Below are 20,289 nucleotides of genomic sequence, written 5' to 3'. Positions count from 1 at the left end.
GTAATTCATAGGTAGATGCATTTTACATGCATGGTGCCTAGCCTAGGTAAAAAATCATCATTGCTACACTGTGATATGGACAAGGGCATTACAGTCTTTAGTCATCTGCCTAGGCAGGTCCAATATCTACAATACATTCCTCAAAGTCTTTGCTTGGCCTGGGCGACCTCTTCCTACTTCAGCTGATTTCTGCTCCAATCTGTTATCTCTGTCATTTAAATAGAATTATAAAGATAAGTCAAGTATATTACAAAATCATGAGTAGGGAATTCAAGTTTGGCACCGAATTGTCCAGAATGGTACTTGCCATAAAATGATGCTGGAGAGAGGAAATCCCTACTTAAATTTGTATGAGTATTTGGTTAATCTCACATCTGATTTTCTCACCATTTCATTCTCAAACACCAGCATAATACTTGGCACATAGTAGGTGTTCAGTAAGCATTTGTTGAACAAATGAAAGTTTTATCACAGAATTCTGGTCAGCTATGTAAATCACAAGAAGTGAAAGCTGCAAAAAAACAAATTTGCAAAAAGGATCTATTATCTTCTTCCCACATTATTTTAAGACCTCAGAAAAGCTATCACCCCTGAAAGTGTAAGGGTAATTGAATTGTTTCTACAGCTATTTTACATCTGTGTCAAACATTCAATATCCCTAGTGATGCTGGTAAGTTGGCAAACTAAAGGACAACAATTCCAAATATTTTAACATTCTGATTATATAGCTCTCTGGCCAGTTTACTCCCAGACACACATTCAGGATAAACACATACTCAACATTAAATGACTATTTATTTTTCAGGTTTAAAAGATTTCAAAATACATATGTACAAGATAAATAAACTACACAAAAATTATGTCATCAAATATATTTAAAAAAAAATTCAAGGTAGGCAACTTAGATCACCTTGGCAAAGAACACATTAACTAAAATGAACCAGGACAAGTCTCCTAAACATCAGGATGAAATTTCTTTTCTATGCCTACTAGCTGACTGGCCTTCCTTTTCTGTGTTGAGTTGTGTACTCTGGAGTCACCAGCCTCTGGTAGATTATCAAGCATCTCTTCCTCATCAGCCTAAAAAGGAGGAGACAGGGTGAAATACAGTAAGGTTCACACAAATGCCAGGATGGAGAAAAATGAAGCTCTGTAATATTATTTCCATGTACTTCTTTGTTGCAAGATTTATACATAGTATTGTGCCTACGATATTCTCTCAAAGATATCTTCTTCAATTTTTTTGTTTTAATTTTTATTTCTTTTTACAAGTAACACAACTGCTATGTAACTCAATCTGAAAGATGGTATAACTCAGCAAGAACTATCTATGATGTGCGAATTTCCATGTTCCTATAATTTGAATTTTGCTAAATGAGGAAATTCTATCAACCTGAAGTTTTTCCTTCAACCTTCTTCCACGAATGGTCCCACAAGAAAAGTTTCCCCCATCTCTGCAACTAGTCCCTGCAAATATAGATTCTTCTCAGTGTTAAAAGGACAACTTAGAAAAAAAGAATCTGAGACACCACCCCGCTATCCCTGCTACCTACAATATAAAAAAAATTAACCAGATGCTGCCTGCCCTCTAGTGTTGCCCAATAGGTGACAACTGTTATGAAACATCTACTGTTGGTTGAGCTATTAGGCTATTTTGCTGAATGATTATTTAGAAGGTTGCAATAGGAGAAAAAGATTAACTAGTCATTCTAGAGTTCAGTAAAAATTTGGCAAATCTAAAAAACATTATTTATACATATATATTTTATACTACATATACTTAATTAACTGACAATAGTAGCAAACATCATACCTTTTGTTTCTGTCTTGCGTGCTTCTCTGTCCACTGTCTGGCATTCTTGAGGAAGGCTGGCTTATTATATTTAAATTCTGAGGACTGAGATGAAATCAAAGAAAAGAATTAATGGAGAAAAACATGATTTTCAGTGGTTAGAGCTGCTGCAGCTATCCTCACACAGGGAGAGTTAGCGGTTATAGACGAGGTAGGATGTGTATTGCAGAGGAAAATGGGGATATTTACTATGTCAGCCATGAGCGGGTCATCAGGGTTGGGTTCTGACATGAGCAGCTGAATAGAGGTCAACACAGTTGCGATGTTGAGGGATGGTCTCCAAGCACCCTATATACAAACAGATAAACAGTTGCTTTTAGATTAGAATGTGATACTCTAATTCAAGTTTAATAGATGAAGAAAACAGAATGCTGTAGAGTCAACCATTTACCCACAACTCACTTTTGGTGGCAATTTGAGAACATCCAGACAAATCCTTCCAGCAGAATCAATGTTTGGATGATAAATTGGAGTGAGAAATCGGATCTGAGGAGGTTCAAACGGGTACCTATGAAAGAATAAGACAACAGATAATTTTCATTATATAATTTTGCTTCTAAATACATTTAAATAGTTTCTTGGTCACAATAATTTTGGTACTATAGAAATGTCAGGGAGACTGCCTTTGGGAGGCAAACTTTCTCTCTTCCTAAATTTTCACTACGAAAATTTAAAATAAATCAGTTTGAAATAGCAGTATTGAAAACATCCATATATCTACCACCTGGATTCAAGCCACTTTACCTCTAAACACTCCAGCATATCTTCTAAGAATAAGAACATTCTCCCATATAAATGCAATACTATTACCCCTATGAAAAATTTAAGAACTAATTCCCTAATATCATTTACTGTTCAGATTTCAGTTGTTCTCCCCAGTTTTTGTTTTTTATAGCTGGGTTTTTCAAAACAGGACTCAATTACAATTCATACATTGCATTTGGTTATTATGTATCTTTAATGAGACACAGACCTTGCAAAGTTCCCAGTCTATTTTTAGAACTGATGCACCACATGATTATTAAGCTATTCTCTCAAGACTTTAACAAGTTTGGCCAAGATCTGACCTAGTGATTAGATGTCTATGTTTCAACTGTTAGATAGTCATTTCTTCCCTTCCCCGTTCTGTACAAAACTACAACTGTAACTCACCTGATGACAGCCTTAAAGGAGACTTGAATTAAAAGGGGCCTTAACCATAAAAAAGAACGAGATCATGGTCTTTGTAGGAACAGAAAGCCAAATACCACATGCTCTCATTTATAAGTGGGAGCTAAATGATGAGAACATATGGACACAAAGAGGGGAACAACAGACACGGGGGCCTACCTGAGGGTGGAGGGTGGGAGGACAGAGAAGGGCAAAACTACTGGATACTAGGCTTAGTACCTGGGTGATGAAATAATCTGTACAACAAATCCCCGTGATATCATGAGTTTACCTATATAACAAACTTGCACATGTAACCCGGAACCTAAAATAAATGTTAAAAGAAAAAGTGGGGGAGAGCTTAATGTTAAGAAAGCACAATAGTGGTTGCCAGGGGCTGAGAGCAGGGAGAAATGGGGAGTTAGAGTTTAATGGCTATGAAGTTTCAGTTTGGGAGGATGAAAAGTTCTGGAGATAGATGTTGGTGATGATTGCATAACAATGTGAATGTATTTAATACCACTGAACTGTACACTTAAAAATGGTCAACTTTATGTTATGTATATTTTATCACAATTTAGAAAGTGAGGGGGTCTTTGATGTGATCTGGCCCATTGTTCTGGAGAAGGAAACTGAACTCCAGAGAGATAAAATAACTTGGTCAAGGTCACATTAAGTCATGATAAGGCCAGGATTAAAACCTAGTCCTTTATGCTCTATCTACTACATTGCTCTGTCTCCCAATTTATAAATGCACTTTACCATGTAGGTTGAGAAGCTGATTCATACTAACCTCTCAGGAATGATAACTTCTAGCTTAAAAACACCTTTCTCATAAGGTGTGTTGGCTCCACCTAATATTTCTTAAAAGAAAAAAGAAAGAAAAAGTTAAAAGGGAATCAGATCATTTGAATTACTACCATATGTAGCTAATGAGGTCTATGGTCCGAATAGAGAAACTAGGCCTAGGACAATAATTCTCTCTCAGGACTTTAACAAGTCCTCATGCAACACACCACAATGCTAATGTACTCAAAAAGTTAATGGTGTCAAACAAAGGACATATAGAAAATCTAAAGCAGAAGTTGCAAAATGCTGGCCACAAGACCAAATACAACCTACAGATTTGTTTTGTTTGGACTGCAGTATTTTAATCATGTATGTTTCCCATCTGGCCTCACAGATATTTGAGATGGTTATCTTTGATCTAAACACTGCTTCACTGCTTTAAATCTTGGCTATAAATCAGCATAAGGTATAATAAAAAGTCAAAGAAGCAAGAAATGTCAAGCAAACCTTTTATAAATGTAAACAAATTAGCGCAGAAAGATGGTAGGGCACTCTGACCTTATAACTGCTCCTTACTTTAGAAGAATACACAAAATGTTTTATTTCAGCACAATCTTCAATAGGGTCATGACTTTCATCATATACATGATTTGATACCTACGAGCTCGCAGATCATCCATTTGGTCTTTATCTTGCCAACATGTGATGCCTGGGGGTGGCTCTGTGGCTAACATGTGCAGCTCTCTCTTCAGACGTGAAGCTCTCTGCATGATCCCCAAGTAGAAGGAATCACACACAGTTCACTGCTCCACACTAAGAGCTGCCTGGGATGCACTGGAGGAGAAAAGAGGTAACCATAAAATCATCAGCAATAACGACTATGAAGTTTTCAGCAAACAGCTTCAATGTAGTGAGGGTGGGGGACAGAGTCCTCTTTTTTGTTTTGAGACACAGTTTCACTGTCACCCAGGCTGGAGGGCAGTGACACCATCTCAGCTCACTGCAACTTCCACCTTCTGGGTTTGAGCAATTCTTGTGCCTCAGCCTCCAGAGTAGCTGGGATTACAGGCGTGCACCACCATGCCCAGCTCATTTTTGTATTTTTAGTAGAGACAGGGTTTCGCCATGTTGGCCAGGCTGGTCTCAAATGCCTGACCTCAGGTGATCCGCCTGCCTTGGCCTCCCAAAGTGCTGGGATTACAGGTGTGAGCCAATGCACCCAGCTTTTTTTTTTTTTTTTAAGAGGCAGGGTCTTGCTCTGTCACCCAGGCTGGAGTGCAGTGGCACAATCTCAGCTCACTGCAACCTCCACCTGCTGGGCTTAAGCGATCCTCCCATTTCAGCCACCTACGTAGCTGGAAGTACAGGTGTGTGCCACCATGCCAGTCCAAGATTCCTCTTATTAATCTCTATTCTGACAAGGGAATCTGAGTTTTTCCACTCCCTTCTTGTGAACGTTTATCTACGCAAGCAAATATATTTTTAAAATAAAGAATTAAAAATGCAAAAAGTTCTACAAAAAATAAAAACACTAAAGGTTTTAAATAATGGGTGTTTCCGCTGATAAATTATAAACTCAAGAGGCCAGGCCTGGGTCTGATTTTGCTTACTACTGTAGCCTTAGCATGCCTGACATAGTAAGGGATTTGACAAATATTAGCTGTTGTGAGGAAGTCTACATATGCTTTGTGAGAGCAAGAATGGTAGAGATAGTCAACATTCTCAGGTACAAACAAATGTTAAATGTCTGAGGTTCTCTCCATGTATTATGGATTCCACCTTCTCCCAATCTTCAGGGATACCAGTCCATCAATTACTCCATCTTTCTTACCCTCAATATTCAAATATGCTCAAAGTCTCTCTCACCTAAAACCAACACGCACACACATATTGACCCAACACTCTTCTCAACTCTAGTTCTCTCTTTACTAACCAAGCAAAGAACACCAATCCTTTTTTTTTTTTTTTTTTTTTTTTGAGACGGAGTCTCGCTCTGTTGCCCAGGCTGGAGTGCAGTGGTGCGATCTCAGCTCACTGCAACCTCAGCATTCCGGGTTCAAGCAATTCTCTGCCTCAGCCTCCCGAGCAGCTGGCATTACAGATGCCCGTCACCACGCCTGGCTACTTTTTGTATTTTTAGTACAGATGGGGTTTCACCATCTTGGCCAGGCTGGTCTTGAACTCCTGACTGCGTGATCCACCCACCTCGGCCTCCCAAAGTGCTAGGATTACAGGCGTGAGCCACCCGCCCAGCCGACACCAATCCTTTAATGTGTTACAAATATCCCCCAGTTTGTGCTTATCTTTCCATGTTGTACATGGTGTCTTTCAATGAACACATACTCTTAACATAATCAATCTTAAAATCTCTTTCTTTACATTTATACTTTGTGTATTAAATTTTTCCTTACCCCCAAATGTAGAGATATTCCTACATAACCTTCAAATATTTTATAATTTTGCTATTCAAATTTAAATATTGAATCCACTAGGAATTGAGTTTTATGTATAGTGAGTGAGGTAGGGGTCCAATTTAAAGTTTTTCCCCATATGAATAGTCAGTTGTTCTAACACCACTTACTGAATAAGTCCATCCTTTCCTTTCCCTGCTGATATTACTATAAATTAAATTTCTATATGTGTGGATTTGTTTTGGGACTCTTGAATTTGTTCCACTGGTCAAGTGGATTATTTCTGAGACAATACTCCACTGTTTGAATTACTATAGCTTATTCATTTTTATTATTTAAATTTTTTCCCAGCTTTACTGAGGTATAACTGGCAAATACAAATTGTATATATTTAAGGTGTACAACGTGATGTTTTACTATAGCTTATCCACCTGGTCTTTTTCTTCAGGAATGACTTGATTATTCTTGACTCTTTGCTCTTCCATATAAATTTGAGAATCAGTTCATAAGTCCATAAATATATACATAAATATGTATATCTGAAATTATAATCTAAATCATAACAGGGTTCTGTGGTTTGGATTGTAATTTTATTGATGCTATAGATCAGTTTGGAGATAACTGATATCTTTATGATATTGAATCCTAAGATCCATGAACATGCTGTTTCAGTCTTTTTTTTTGATGCTTTCCAAAGGTTTTATAATTTTCTCTACAAAGCTTTATCTAATTTTTGTTAGACTGATTTCTAAGTATTTATATTTTTCTATCTTTTCCAAAACACTATTTTTACCCATTTCTTACTGATACATGTAAATCTAATTTATTATTATGTTTTTTTTTTGAGATGGAGTTTTGTTCTTGTTGCCTAGGCTGGAGTGCAATGGTGTGCTCTTGGCTCACCGCAATCTCCACCTCCCGGGTTCAAGCGATTCTCCTGCCTCAGCCTCCTGAGTAGCTGGCGTTACAGGCATGCACCACTAGGCCCAGCTAATATTGTATTTTTTTAGTAAAGACAGGGTTTCTCCATGTTAGTGAGGCTGGTCTCGAACCATGGACCTCAGGTGATCCACCCGTCGCAGCCTCTCAAAGTGCTAGGATTACAGGCGTGAGCCACCTTGCCCAGCCAATCTAACTGATTTTTAACCAAAGCCTTAGTAATGCTAATGATGAATCTATTTGGGGTGGGGAGCTGTCTGGGAATGGTAATTCCACACTGCCAATCATATCATCCACATATAATCAGTTTATTTCTTCCCTTCTAATTCTTTTCCTGCCTTCTGACAGTAACTTCTAGTACAATGTTGAATGGAAAAGCTGATAGCTGGGCCAAGCATGCTGGCATGAACCTGTAATCCCAGCTACTCAGGAGGCTAAGGTGGGAGGATGACCTGAGCCCGGGGAGATTGAGGCTGTAGTGAGCCATGATTGTGCCACTGCACTCCAGCCTGGGAGGCAGAGTGAGACCCTGTCTCAACAACAGCAAAAAAAAAAAAAAAAAAAAAAAAAAAAAGAAAGAAAGAAAAGCTGATAGTTGGCATTCTTGTCAGATTTCTAACCTTAAAGGGAAAGCTTTTAACACTATGCTAATCAGTAAGACTGGCCTGTAACTGTCCTTTCTAATTTTGTCTTTATTAGCTATCAAGGTTATGCTAGCCTCCTAAAATGAGTTAGGGAGTATTGCCTCCTTTTTTTTTTTTTTTTTTTAACATATTGTGGATTAGTCCAAGAGATAATTTGTTACTAGGCTGTCTGGAATAACTCTATCTGGTCCTGGTGTTTTCATTTTGAGAAAATTTTAAACTACGAATCCAATTTATTTAAATCTTATTCAAGTTATTTATTCTTGCATCAATTTTGGCAAGTTAAATTTTTCCACAAATTTATCTATGACATGCAATTTTAAATTTATTTGTATAATGTTTTATCTTTTTAATCTCTGTAGTTATCTATGGTTATGTTTCCATTTTCATTTCTTTTTATTTTATTTTATTTATTTATTTATTATTATTATTTTTTAATTTCATTATTATTATACTTTAAGTTTTAGGGTACATGTGCACAATGTGCAGGTTAGTTACATATATATACATGTGCCATGCTGGTGTGCTGCACCCATTAACTAACTCGTTCAATTTTCATTTCTAACACTGTTTATCTGTGCCATCTTTTCTTTGATCAGTCTTGCTGGGCATGTATCAACCAAAAGGAAGTTCAAGTTTTGGTTCCACTGGAAAGAATAAAAATTTATGACAAAAATAGAAAATGAGAGAAAATACTTTTTTCTTAAAAATAAAGATTTTTTGATGGAAGTGTTTTGTACTTCAAGATCACGCCACTGCACCCCAGCCTGGGCGATAGATTAGGACTCTGTCTCCAAAAAAAAGAAAAAAAAAACAACTTTATCCAAACACGTACTATACATTTTTTCTTGTCATTATTCCCTAAACAATACAGTGCAAGAACAATTTACTTAGCATTTTATTAGGTATTATAAGTAATCAATAAATAATTCAAAGTATATGGGGGTGGGGCTGGGCACGGTGGCTCACACCTGTAATTGCAGCACTTTGGGAGACCAAGGCAGAAGGATCACTTGAGGCCAGGGGTTCAAGACCAGCCTGTGCAACAAAGGAGAACCCCATCTCTAAAATAAATAAAGTATATGGGAGGACATGCAGAGGTTCAAGACCAGCTTGTGAGGCCTGGCACGGTGGCTCATGCCTGTAATCCCAGCACTTTGGGAGGCCGAGGCAGGTGGATCACTTGAGGTCAGGAGTTCCAGACCAGCCTGGCCAACATGGGGAAATCCCCTCTCTACTAAAAATATAAAAATTAGCCAGCTGCAGGGGTGGAGGCCTGTAATCCCAGCTACTCAGGAGGCTGAGGCAGGAGAAAGGCTTGAACTCAGAAGGTGGAGGTTACAGTGAGCTGAGATTGCGCCACTGTACTCCAGCCTGGGCGACAGAGCAAGATTCTGTCTCAAAAACAAAACAAAACAAAACTGGCCAGGCATGGTGGCTCACACCTGTAATCCCAGCACTTTGGGAGGCCAAGGTGGGTGGGTCACTTGAGGTCAGGAGTTTGAGATCAGCCTGGTCAACATGAGGAAACTCCATCTCTATTAAAAATACAAAAATTAGAAGAGTGTGGCGGTGCACGCCTGTAATCCCAGCTACTTGGGAGGCTGAGGCAGGAGAATGGCTTCAACCGGGAAGGCGGAGGTTGCAGTGAGCCAAGATTGCGCCACTGCACTCCAGCCTGGGTGGCAGAGCGAGACTCTTTAAAAAAAAAAAAAAAAAAAGAACCAGCCTGTGCAACAAAGGATATCCCCATCTCTTAAATATAAAGTATATGGGAGGACATGCATAGGTTATATGCAAATACTACACCATTTTATATCTGGGACTTGACCTTTGGTGGATTTGGGATCCGCAGCATGTCCTGGAACCATCCCTCATGGATACAGAGGGCTGACTGTACAGTAAAAGTATCACAAGTATAAAGTATACCTTTATATAAAATGAGAACAGTGGAAAGCCATGGTAAAAGGATTAGAACAAACAAGACAATTTCTCCCAAGGAAGCAACCAGACTCCAGCCTCTCTCACCAAAATTGGCATATGCCATTCTTTAGCTCAAATGCCATGAATAACTGCCTATTTTTCAGGGTATAAAGGTTCTTTACAATCTAACCCTTATATACCGCCTTATATCCAGTATCTACTCTCCACAAACTCATGCTTCAGCCACACTGCACTATTCCCGCTGCCCATAAAAGTTTTATTCTTTCACACCTTTAGATATTAAAGGTTACATATTAAATTACAACTCCTTCTCCAGTAGTGCCTCCCCACCCCTCACACCTTTCCAACGTCACCATCTGTGCGTCTGCATCTACTTGCATCGTGTTCTAATTTACCTGATAGTTTCTTCTCCTTAGGAAGAATTCCTTGACGGCAGGTCCCTAGTCTTTTTTTGTATCAAGTCTGCAGTAAATTTGGATAATTAATGAACGAAACGTGGGTTTGGACCAGATGTTGAGGAAGACAAAAGAACAGCCAGTGCACAACCCGCAGCAAGTACTGGGCTGTTATGTCCCTTCTAGTGGCAAATTTCTCCCTGCTGTGGCAGGAGGACAGCTCGGGGGAGCTCTGACCACGATTTCATGCAAAGATACGGTGAGACCCTCCGCTCAACAGTGGCTTTTCTGAGGCTCTCCCTTCAGAGGAGACGAAAACTCCCATATTAGGCGGAAACAGGACTCCTTCCCCGCAAGACTCAGTGACCTTCTCCAGTGTAACTTCTTTCAGATGGGGAACCGGAATACTCTCCTTGCTTACCTGAGCTGACACCTCTCACAACGCAGCAACGCGCGGACCAACGGGGTACCAGTGCCTGCGCAACCTCGGACGGTTGGCGTGGCTCCGCCCCCTGTCTGGGGAAGATTGTGAGTGGCCCACAGTAATCCACCGGCAAAGAAGCGCAGCCACCGCTCCTCTCTATTGGCCAGTGCTCTGAACGCTCACGCATTCAAATGAGAGCGCGCGCTGGGCGCAGCCATTTAGCGTCCTACACCCTGCGGCTCAACCCTGAGACGCTATCCGGCAGTCCAATTTCGGTTACAAAGTCGGCCCTGTCAGACCAAGGAAGGAGCTGGAAATCGTTTCTTAGCAAGAACAATGAAAGAAACCAAAAATATTTAATCTGGAAAAGAGAATACGTGATAGCTGTCTTCCTTTAAGTATTTTTCACATGGAGGATTTTACTACTTCAGAGGACACATTTATTCAGAGGACACATTTAAGGACAATGGATGAAAGTCTAAGAGATGCAGAACTTAGTTCAATAAAGCATTCTATCAATTAGAACTCTGAAGAACAAAGTAGGTAGGGTAGTGAATTCCTTCATCACTGGAAACGTTCAAGTGGAAGTTAGGTCATCACTTGTTAGGGATAGTGCAGAAAGGATCCTTGTACTGGGTGGCAGTTTGGAATAGATGACTTTTTTTTTTTTTTTTTTTTGAGATGGAGTCTCGCTCTGTCACCCAGGCTGGAGTGCAACGGTGCAATCTCGGCTCACTGCAACCTCTGCCTCCCGGGTTCAAGCAATTCTCCTGCCTCAGCCTCCCGAATAGCTGGGATTACAGGCAAGCGCCATCACGCCTAGCTAATTTTTGTATTTTTAGTAGAGACGGGGTTTCACTGTGTTGGCCAGGCTGGTCTTGAACTCCTGACCTCAGGTGATCCACCGGTCTCAGCCTCCCAAAGTGCTGGGATTACAGGCGTGAGCCACTGTTCCCAGCTGGAATAGATGACTTTTAAACCATCTTCCAACGCTAGATGCATGGTACTTTCTGAACAAGGAAGAACCTGTTTATAGTTAAGCCAACCTTAACTTCTCAGAGCTGCCTCTGCCAGAGGCCAATGCTTCATGAGCGCTAAAAGATGGCACAGACCTGACTTAATCTAAAGGACATGGCTGGAACTTGACTAGCCTTTGGGAATGCTGTGGGTGGAAAAACAAAACAAACAAAAAGCCAACCCTCATCTGACTGCTCTCAGCTCACTGTGTAGCTTTGGAACAACGATGGTAATACTAATAGTAATTTATTATTATTATTACTATTATTTATTACTATTATACTATTTATTACTATTATGGGTAATGGAGTAATAATCAGTCTCTTTCTAAACTTGTAAATCAGTATAATTTTGGCCACTGCAGTGATGTCTACATCTAGTCAAAACTGGTGTTAAGTGGCAAATGGTTCCCCATAACCATTATGTGGTGTGTTTTCTCTCAAGGGCACCACATGTTCACTAGGACTCTGTGATGCTCCCCTGGGGTTCCTCACCTTAGTTGTAAGAATAAGCCAACTACAGTAGTTTACTAATTATTATAAAGTTGTGAAACAAACATAAGGAATCCCATTCTTGTCCAGTCTAATTCCAGTTCGCTGTTAGGGGTTTGCATTTATTGTTAGCATTTACTCAGCATTTAGTCAAGTGTTTTCTGTCATAATTGAGTTCCTGCTTATTTTACTACTGATGTTTTCTGTTTTAGTCCTTTCAATACCTGTCTTTATTTTCTCCCTGCCCCAATTGTAATTGTATCTCAATTACAGTTCTGTCTTCAGAACTGAAATTGATTACTTCCTTGGGTCGTTCTCTGAGAAATAGGTCTTAAAAATGTCTCTTAGAACTGTATTGAGTCCGGTGGAAAAGAGAGATGGTTTGATAAAACAAGTAAATCCCTATAATTTTGGCAACAGAGAGGAAAGAAAAAAGGATAGAAGAAAAAAGAGGAAGGAAGAAAAGGAGGTAGAGAGGGAGGAAGAAAACAAAGAGAAAGAAAAAAAGAGAAAGAACCCCATACACTAAATGTACAGTTTCCATTTGTCCACCAGAGGGGGTATGTTAACTGGTAGGAATAGAGGCCAGGCTAAAAGATTTTCATAAACTTTTCACAGATGTCACTGCTTTTTAAAATGGAACATTCTAATGTTATAATTTATTTTTAAAGTGTAGCTATGAAAATTATTATTTTATAAAGGTTTCTTCACTTTAACAACACATCATAGCAGGCTCACTTAGTACTTGTAAAAGTATAAAAATTGTATTTTATTTTTATACAGTAGTATTTGTCAGGATTTACTCACTAGTATATGAAAATATATCTTATTTATTTTTATTTTTTATTTTTTATTTTTTTGAGACAGGGTCTCACTCTGTCGCTCACTGCAACCTCCGCCTCCTGGGTTCAAGTGCTTCTCCTGCCTCAGCCTGCCTAGTAGCTGGGACTTCAGGCGCCCACCACCATGCCCGGCTAATTTTTGTATTTATAGTAGAGACGGGGTTTCACCATGTTGGCCAGGCTTATATTTTCTTTAGAATAGCATACTTATAGCCAGGTGCAGTGGTTCATGCCTGTAATCCCAACATCTGGGGAGGCCTAGGTGGGCAGATCGCTTGAGTCCAGGACTTTGAGACCAGCCTGGGTAACATGGCAAAACCTCATCTCTACCAAAAAATACAAAAATTACCCAGGCATGGTGGTGCATGCCTGTAGTCCCAGCTACTTGGGAGGCTGAAGTAAGAGGATCACTTGAGCCCAGGAGGTTAAGGCTGCAGTGAGCTGTGATTGCACCACTGCAAATCTAGAGTGAGATCCTGTCTCAAAAATAAATAATAAATAAATAATAAAGGAATGGAATACTTATTTAGGAAATTTAAATTACCATACTTGTTTAATGAGCTGATTGTGTAAGTTATTCTCAGAAAGCCCTATTTGGGAAAGATGTTTTAGAAAAAATAAGATTTTGATTTGAAAAATCTTTTCAAGTCATTATAGGTAGATGAATGTTTTCATGGCATTTTTTTTTGGCTGAGCCTGTAAAATTAATTAGATTATAATAATTATTACTACTTTCAATAATCATATAGCCAGGAGGTATATTCCTCTATCTCCAAGTAGGTATGCACTTAAACGATCCAAGGAATTTAACTACTTACACTTTTCTGTAAAATCTCCAAAGAAGGTATTACACTCTTACTTCCACAGGAAAAAAAAGAAAAGAAAAGAAGCAAATAAAATAGGTATGGTAAGGAAATACTTCTGGCTTCCTGGAACTTCCTTATATTGAGATTGAATTCTTGGCTGGGCGCGGTGGATCACGCCTCTAATCCCAGCACTTTGGGAGGCCAAGGCAGGTTTATCACAAGGTCAGGAGTTCGAGACCAACCTGGCCAATATGGTGAAGCCCTGTCTCTACTAAAAATACAAAAATTAGCCAGGCATGGTGGTGGGTGGCTATAGTCCCAGCTTCTCAAGGAGAATTGCTTGAACCCGGGAGGCAGAGGTTGCAGTGAGCTGAGATCGCACCACTGCACTCCAGCCTGGAGACTCCGTTTCAAAAAAAAAAGAAGAACAGACAATTTGTGTTGAAATTTAAGCTCAGGCTGGGCATGGTGGCTCACACCTAAAATCTCAGTACTTTGGGAGGCTGAGGTGGGAGGACTACTTGAGGCCAAGGAGTTCAAGACCAGCCTGGGCAAAATAGCAAGACCCGTCTCTACTTAAAATAAAATAAAATAATTTTATGTGCCTATAGTCCCAGCTACTCAGGAGGTAGAGGGAGGAGAATTGCTTGAGCCCAGGAGTTTGAGCCTGCAGTGAGTTATGTTGGCACCATTGCACTCTACCTTGGGTAACTCTGTCTCCAAAAAAGAAAGAAAGAAATTTAAATTCATATCTCTTGGGAAAGTAAGGATTTAACCTGGAGTGGGTCAATTTTAGCTTATTTAAACAACTGGAACCAGATATTTTTTGCTTCCTAATTCGGAATACAAAATAATGCAGCCAAAAGAAGCATCATTATTGATCCCTGAAAAATTTACTCCAGTTTAAAAATCCTTATTAGAAGACCAGTATGCCAGTAAAACATAAAGTTATATATATATAGGAGCAGCTATCATATACGAGGACCATAATATTGAAATGATGCATGAGGACTGTAAATAGGATTTGGCTTCTAGCTGAGTATTCTTACCTATTTGATTTAATATCAATTTTTCTTTTATCCTTTAGGGAGAGTTCTATTTGGGAGCTTGTGGGCAATAGTAATTATCAGCAAGAGGCTGAATTGGAATAAGAGGAGGTCGCACTGTGATATGTTACAAAGTAAATCTCATGAATATATTTTTTTTTGAGACGGTCTTGCTCTGTCACCCAGGCTGGAGTACAGTGGCGTAATCTCGGCTCACTACAACCTCTGCCTCCCAGGTTTAAGCGATTTTCCTGCCTCAGCCTCCTGAGTAGTTGGGATTACAGGCACCCACCACTGTGCCTGGCTAATTTTTGTATTTTTAATAGAGATGGGGTTTCACCATGTTAGGGTGGTCTTGAACTCCTGACCTTAAGTGATCTGCCCGCCTTGGCCTTCCAAAATGCTGGGATTACAAGCGTGAGCCATCATGTCTGGCCAAGAATTTTTAATTGCAATAAATGATGAGACATGACAAGTTCTATGGTGGCCATAAACAAATGCATGTAGCAAGGAAAATGAGGTTACATAATGTATACATTATTATACCTTGATTTTCCTTATGTACATTGTTATTCATAGTACACAGATTTGACATAAGGTTTAATTAGTATTTATAATGTATTTAAGAATAACTTACTAAAGCATATAGTGGGTAGACACAGTATTATTGAACATAATATTTTTTACATTTATATGTCACTTTTGAGGCTTTCAATTCAATAATTAATTGTTTCCTTAGTGTATGATTTCCACTTCATTTCGGGGGAAATTGAGGAACAGGCAAATTTTCACATAACAGAATATAATAAAGTTTCCCTTTACAATACCCCAATCGTTTTGCAACATTTTTTAAATGAAAAATTTTAAACATACAGAAATGTTTAAAGAATCTAATATTTGCATATGTACTCTTTCATTATGGGTAACACATTTAATTATATTTTGTTCAGGGCTAGAGCACTGGAGGTTATACTTATTAAATCAACCGGACTGGCCAGATGCGGTGGCTCATGCCTGTAATACCAACACTTTGGGAGACTGAGGTGGGTGGATCACTTGAGCCCAGGAGCTCAAGACTAGCCTGGGCAACATGGCAAAACCCTGTCTCTACAAAAAATACAGAAGTTAGCCAGGCATAGTGACGCCAGGCCTGTAGTCCCAGCTACTGGGGGGCTGAGGTGGGAGGATAGCTTGAGCCTGGGAGGTGGAGGCTACAGTGAGCCACGACCATGCCACTGCCCTCCAGCCTGGGTGACAGAGGGAGACCCTGTCTCAAACAAAACAAAACAAAACAAAACAAAACAATCGGACAGATACATGTTTTATAACCCAGTCTTGGTGAATATAAAAATGTTCTATTTGCTACCTTAGGAATTTAGTATGCTTGATAGTATCTTTCTCTAGCTTTGAAAAAAAAATCATGGGCCAGGTACAGTGGCTCAGGGCTGTAATACCAACACTTTGGGAGGCTGAGGCAGGAGGATCGCTTGTGTCTAGGAGTTCCAGACCAGCCTGGGCAACATGGTGAGACCTTGTCTCTACAAAAAAATAAAAAAATAGTGGGTGTGGTGGTGGGCACCTGCAGTCCTAGCTACTGGGGAGACTGAAGTGGGAGGATCGCTTGAGCCCAGGAGGTTGAGTCTGCAATGAGCCGTGATTGCGCCATTGCACTCAGCCTGGGTGACAGAGTGAGACTCTGTCTCAAAAGAAAAGAAATAAAAATCATGGAAGACATCTATTTTGTCTTGTAAAAATTTAAGACATATGAAAAGAGTAGAGGAGGAGGAGGAGGAAGGAGAAGGAAGAGAAATTATTTATTGGGATCCAATATGTGCCAAAGATAGTATTAGGCATCCTTGCATGTATTATTTCATTTGATCCACAAGACTACCCTGTGAGATGTTATTTCCATTTTACACATAAGAAAACTGGCTCAGAGAAGTCAAGTAATTTGTCTACGGCTGTGAATTCAATTTAAATTCACAGCTTAAATTCTTTTCACTACATCTGAATGCATCGTTTTCAAGATCTTTTCTGGGCCTGGAGTAAGTTGACAGTATCTATGTAAAACATGTAACACTGTATCTGTATGTATGCTCCTCCTCCCCACGCACATTCACATTTACTGTGATTAATACACATGTTAATAAAACCCTAGACTTAGAACTAGGATATAGAATCCAGTCGTTTAGGTACTTGATGTTTAGTTCTCCCCTCCAGAAAATAGGAATAATTACCGCCTTTTTCCACTCCAAAGAATTGATGTGATAATTAGAGAGCTAAGATTAGTTACTAGTCATAACAAGAATAAACTACGACTCCCAAAATGCCCAGAGGAAGAGGCTGACGCCAGTCCAGGAGACAGTTCCAGCTTTAGGGCAAAGGTGACCCCACTGGGTCCCGTGGCGAAAGAGGGAGCCGCTGGTCCTCGCCTTTTTTCTGATGCATCCAGGGATTTGTAGTTCCCTTACGGCCCCCAAGTGCACTTAGGGCAGGCCTCTTACTACGAGTCCCATGATGACCCGAGGCCGGGCAGCGCCTGCGTATTGAAGCCGAGGGAGCGTGCGGGCGGTGCTACTGGCGGGAGGAGTAAAGATGGCGGCGCGAGGGTCTCCGCCCTCTGCTCCCGGCTGAAAAGGTTCTGAGAGAGGCGGCAGCGGCAACTCGAGCCCCAACAGTAATTTAGTGTTGGTAGTTTTCGCAGCAGCTGCCGAGGCAGGCGCAATGGCGGAGCTGGAGCACCTAGGAGGGAAGCGGGCAGAGTCGGCGCGAATGCGGCGGGCAGAGCAGCTTCGGCGCTGGCGGGGCTCGCTGACAGAGCAGGAGCCTTCGGAGCGACGAGGCGCGGGGCGGCAGCCGCTGACCAGGCGCGGGAGCCCCAGGGTCCGCTTCGAGGACGGTGCTGTCTTTCTGGCCGCCTGCTCTAGCGGGGACACCGACGAGGTGAGAAAGCTTCTGGCAAGAGGTGCTGATATCAACACGGTCAACGTGGACGGCTTGACAGCCCTGCACCAGGTAACTCCTTTCTCGGTCTTAGAGGCGTCCAGTCTCCTACAGATGAGCCTTTGACCCTGCGAGCCACCCCGTGGGGAGTACCAGTGTTGCCGCCGACTCCTGCATGGACACTGCCCTTTTGGGCTAATCGGTTTCATTCTTGGCCAGCTTCCTCCACTAATCAAGTCTTTTTCTGACCCCAGGGTCTCTCTACCTGAAGGAATAGTGTCACCCCGCTGCTTGGTCAGTGTTTGTATTTCCCTCCACCTACTTGTGTTGTCATGGTTACTGGTGATTTTTGTCCCTGGTCTTATCCCTGTAGATTAGTTATCTTCACTTATGTCTGGTTGGCGTGCCTGCACACCGCGTCACTCATAGGCACAGTGTCATTTGTTTGATGCCCTTTCAGAAAATTCAGTTGTGTGTCCCCATTATAGAATATCTTATATCACTTAAAGAGTAAAGCCCTTTACTGGGTAAAGACAAGCAGGTCTGAAACCACACCTCTTGTTTTGTTGATTTGTAGTACTTCAAAACAGTTTGTGTTGCCTCTAGGCTACAGCTCCTAGAACACCCCAGACCTCGTTGTTATAGGTGTCTTAACTTTCTTCTCAGCAGTGCTACCTCCCTGAGAGTTTCCTATGGAGAACTAAGTTACTGAATTACTTCTGTCTGTTTGATACTTATGGAATAGTTTTTCTATTATATTTTTTTTCTAAAGCTCTCTATAGAAATCCCATGCCCTATGTATAGCTATACTATATGGATTGTGGATAATCTGTGCTTGGTAACGACACCTTTACTTCTATCACCTAATGCAGCAATATTCTCTGTCTACTGACTGCCATGACTAACTACCCCTCTCTCCTCAAGTGGAACTTCATCAGTTATTTTGGTGAGCTGAGAGCCGGACACCCACTCTTAATCTTTTGTATTTTTCTTCTTCTGCCGTCTGTGCAAAGTGAATGTGTTGGCATGAGAATCTACTTCTAAATAATAACTCAACTTTATATCAGACCACTTCCCTAAATATATTTAGCCAATATATAGTGAGTTACTTCTCACTATGTTTGCAACCCTTCTATTTCAGGTAGAAGAAACTCTTTCACCCTATTTTGTACCCATTTTTTTTCCTGCTCATAATATTTCCCCACCTAAGGTGTAACCAATATTTGTAGAGTGCTTTGCTGTTTGATTTCATATGTCTTACCCCATGTGAGTTTCAGCAGTGATCCTTTGAAGTAGGTGTGGCAGGTAGTGTTGTTATTCTCATTTTACAGGTGAGGAAACTGAAGCTCAGGAAAATTATTTGTGCAAAGTTAGAAAGTAAAGAAGTGGCCCATAGGCATGGATTTTTCAGACTTATGTCACAGAGATCTATATCTCACTTAATAAAGAGCTGAATGTAAAATGAGATAAAAGCTAAGAGAACCACATTAAATTCTAAACTTTAAATTTCTGAGCTCTTTGGGAAGGTGAATTCTTGTTTTTCTTTTTCTTTTTCTTTTTTTGATTCGGAGTCTCGCTCTGTTGCCCAGGCTGGAGTGCAATGGCGAGATCTTGGCTCACTGCAACCTCTGCCTCCCGGTTTCAAGCGATTCTCCTGCCTTAGCCTCCTGAGTAGCTGGGATTACAGGTGCCTGCCACCCCGCCTAGATAATATTTGTGTTTTTAGTAGAGATGGGGTTTCACCATAATGACCTGGTGAAACCAGGTCGGCTGGTCTCAAACTCCCGACCTTAGGAGATCCACCCTCCTTGGCCTCCCAAACTGCTGGGATTATAGGCGTGAGCCACTGTGCCTGGCCTAGTAATCTATTGAAATAAGAGAAGAAGGGGATGACAGCTATGGATTTTTTTTTAACATCTATAAATGCAATATAAGCCTTCCTTTCAATTTATAGGGCTGACAAGAAGTTGAACTGAACAGGTGTACTCAATTCTAGACAAATTCAGCTAAAAATTAAGCTGCTTAAAGATTTGAGGTCTGTTGAGAAACTATATCTTTGAATCAAGACAACGGGCCTTTATTGGCTTCAGAACATTACAAGTCAGTTTCCGAAGAGTTACAATGTGTGTCTTCATGACTTGGAGAAGTTTTTGTTGTTGTTGTTGTTTAAAAAAAAAAAAAACACAACAGTGTCTCACTGTATCTCCCAGGCTGGAGTACAGTGGTGCAGTCTCAGCTCACTGCAACCTCTGTCTCCCAAGTTCAAGCTATTCTCATGCCTCAGCCTCCCAAGTAGCTGGAACTATAGGTGCCCACCACCATGCCCAGCTAATTTTTGTATTTTTAGTAGAGATGGGGTTTCGCCATGTTGGCCAGGCTGGTCTCAAACTCTTGGCCTCAAATGATCTACCCGCCTCGGCTTCCCAAAGTGCTGGGATTACAGGCATGAGCCACCGTGCATGGCCGACCTGGAGAACTCCTAAGGTACATAAAAGACTATTTTCAAATGTGAGACTGGAGCTGTTGGTAGCTGAACCACCTACTTTACAATGGATTCACCTTCTGTGAAATGGAGAGTGAGTGGTACAATTATTTGA

The 20,289-nt window shown here is 40.6% G+C and overlaps 2 protein-coding genes across 16 annotated transcripts in view; one reads left to right on the top strand and one right to left on the bottom strand.

Annotated features, from left to right (window-relative positions):
• Positions 1-776: 776 nt before the first annotated feature.
• On the bottom strand, positions 777-10,657 carry UBE2T (ubiquitin conjugating enzyme E2 T). Of its 2 annotated transcripts, none has more exons than XM_054462356.2 (7): positions 10,545-10,657; positions 4,452-4,624; positions 3,795-3,864; positions 2,255-2,360; positions 2,042-2,140; positions 1,814-1,897; positions 777-1,080 (listed from the first exon to the last, which is right to left on the bottom strand). In XM_054462356.2, exons 2-7 carry the CDS (start codon positions 4,558-4,560, stop codon positions 955-957), a joined length of 594 nt encoding a protein of 197 aa, XP_054318331.1. In that variant the 5' UTR covers positions 4,561-4,624; positions 10,545-10,657; the 3' UTR covers positions 777-954. The 2 variants fall into 2 exon arrangements, with proteins under 2 accessions (XP_054318331.1, XP_054318358.1); XM_054462383.1 differs by having other exon boundaries at positions 778-1,080; positions 10,124-10,641.
• A 6,647-nt stretch (positions 10,658-17,304) lies between these two features.
• The window catches only part of PPP1R12B (protein phosphatase 1 regulatory subunit 12B), a 249,418-nt gene continuing 246,433 nt past the window's right edge, over positions 17,305-20,289 (top strand). For 10 of the 14 annotated variants that reach the window (XR_010122745.1, XR_010122748.1, XM_054461962.2 and 7 more), the window contains exon 1: positions 17,335-17,764. Coding sequence is in view for 12 of the 14 variants with exons in the window: in XM_054461962.2 (XP_054317937.1) it covers positions 17,474-17,764 (291 nt within the window). In the remaining 2 variants the exon portion in view is untranslated. Of the gene's footprint in view, positions 17,765-20,289 lie in introns of all 14 variants that reach the window. The other 4 variants (XM_054461972.2, XM_054461991.2, XM_054462012.2 and 1 more) reach the window with 2 other exon arrangements.

Source organism: Pongo pygmaeus, chromosome 1 (genome assembly GCF_028885625.2).
Source record: "Pongo pygmaeus isolate AG05252 chromosome 1, NHGRI_mPonPyg2-v2.0_pri, whole genome shotgun sequence".
Lineage (NCBI taxonomy): Eukaryota > Metazoa > Chordata > Mammalia > Primates > Hominidae > Pongo > Pongo pygmaeus.
The sequence above is the reverse complement of the archived record's forward strand: the minus strand, read 5'-3'. Positions and strand labels throughout refer to the sequence as shown.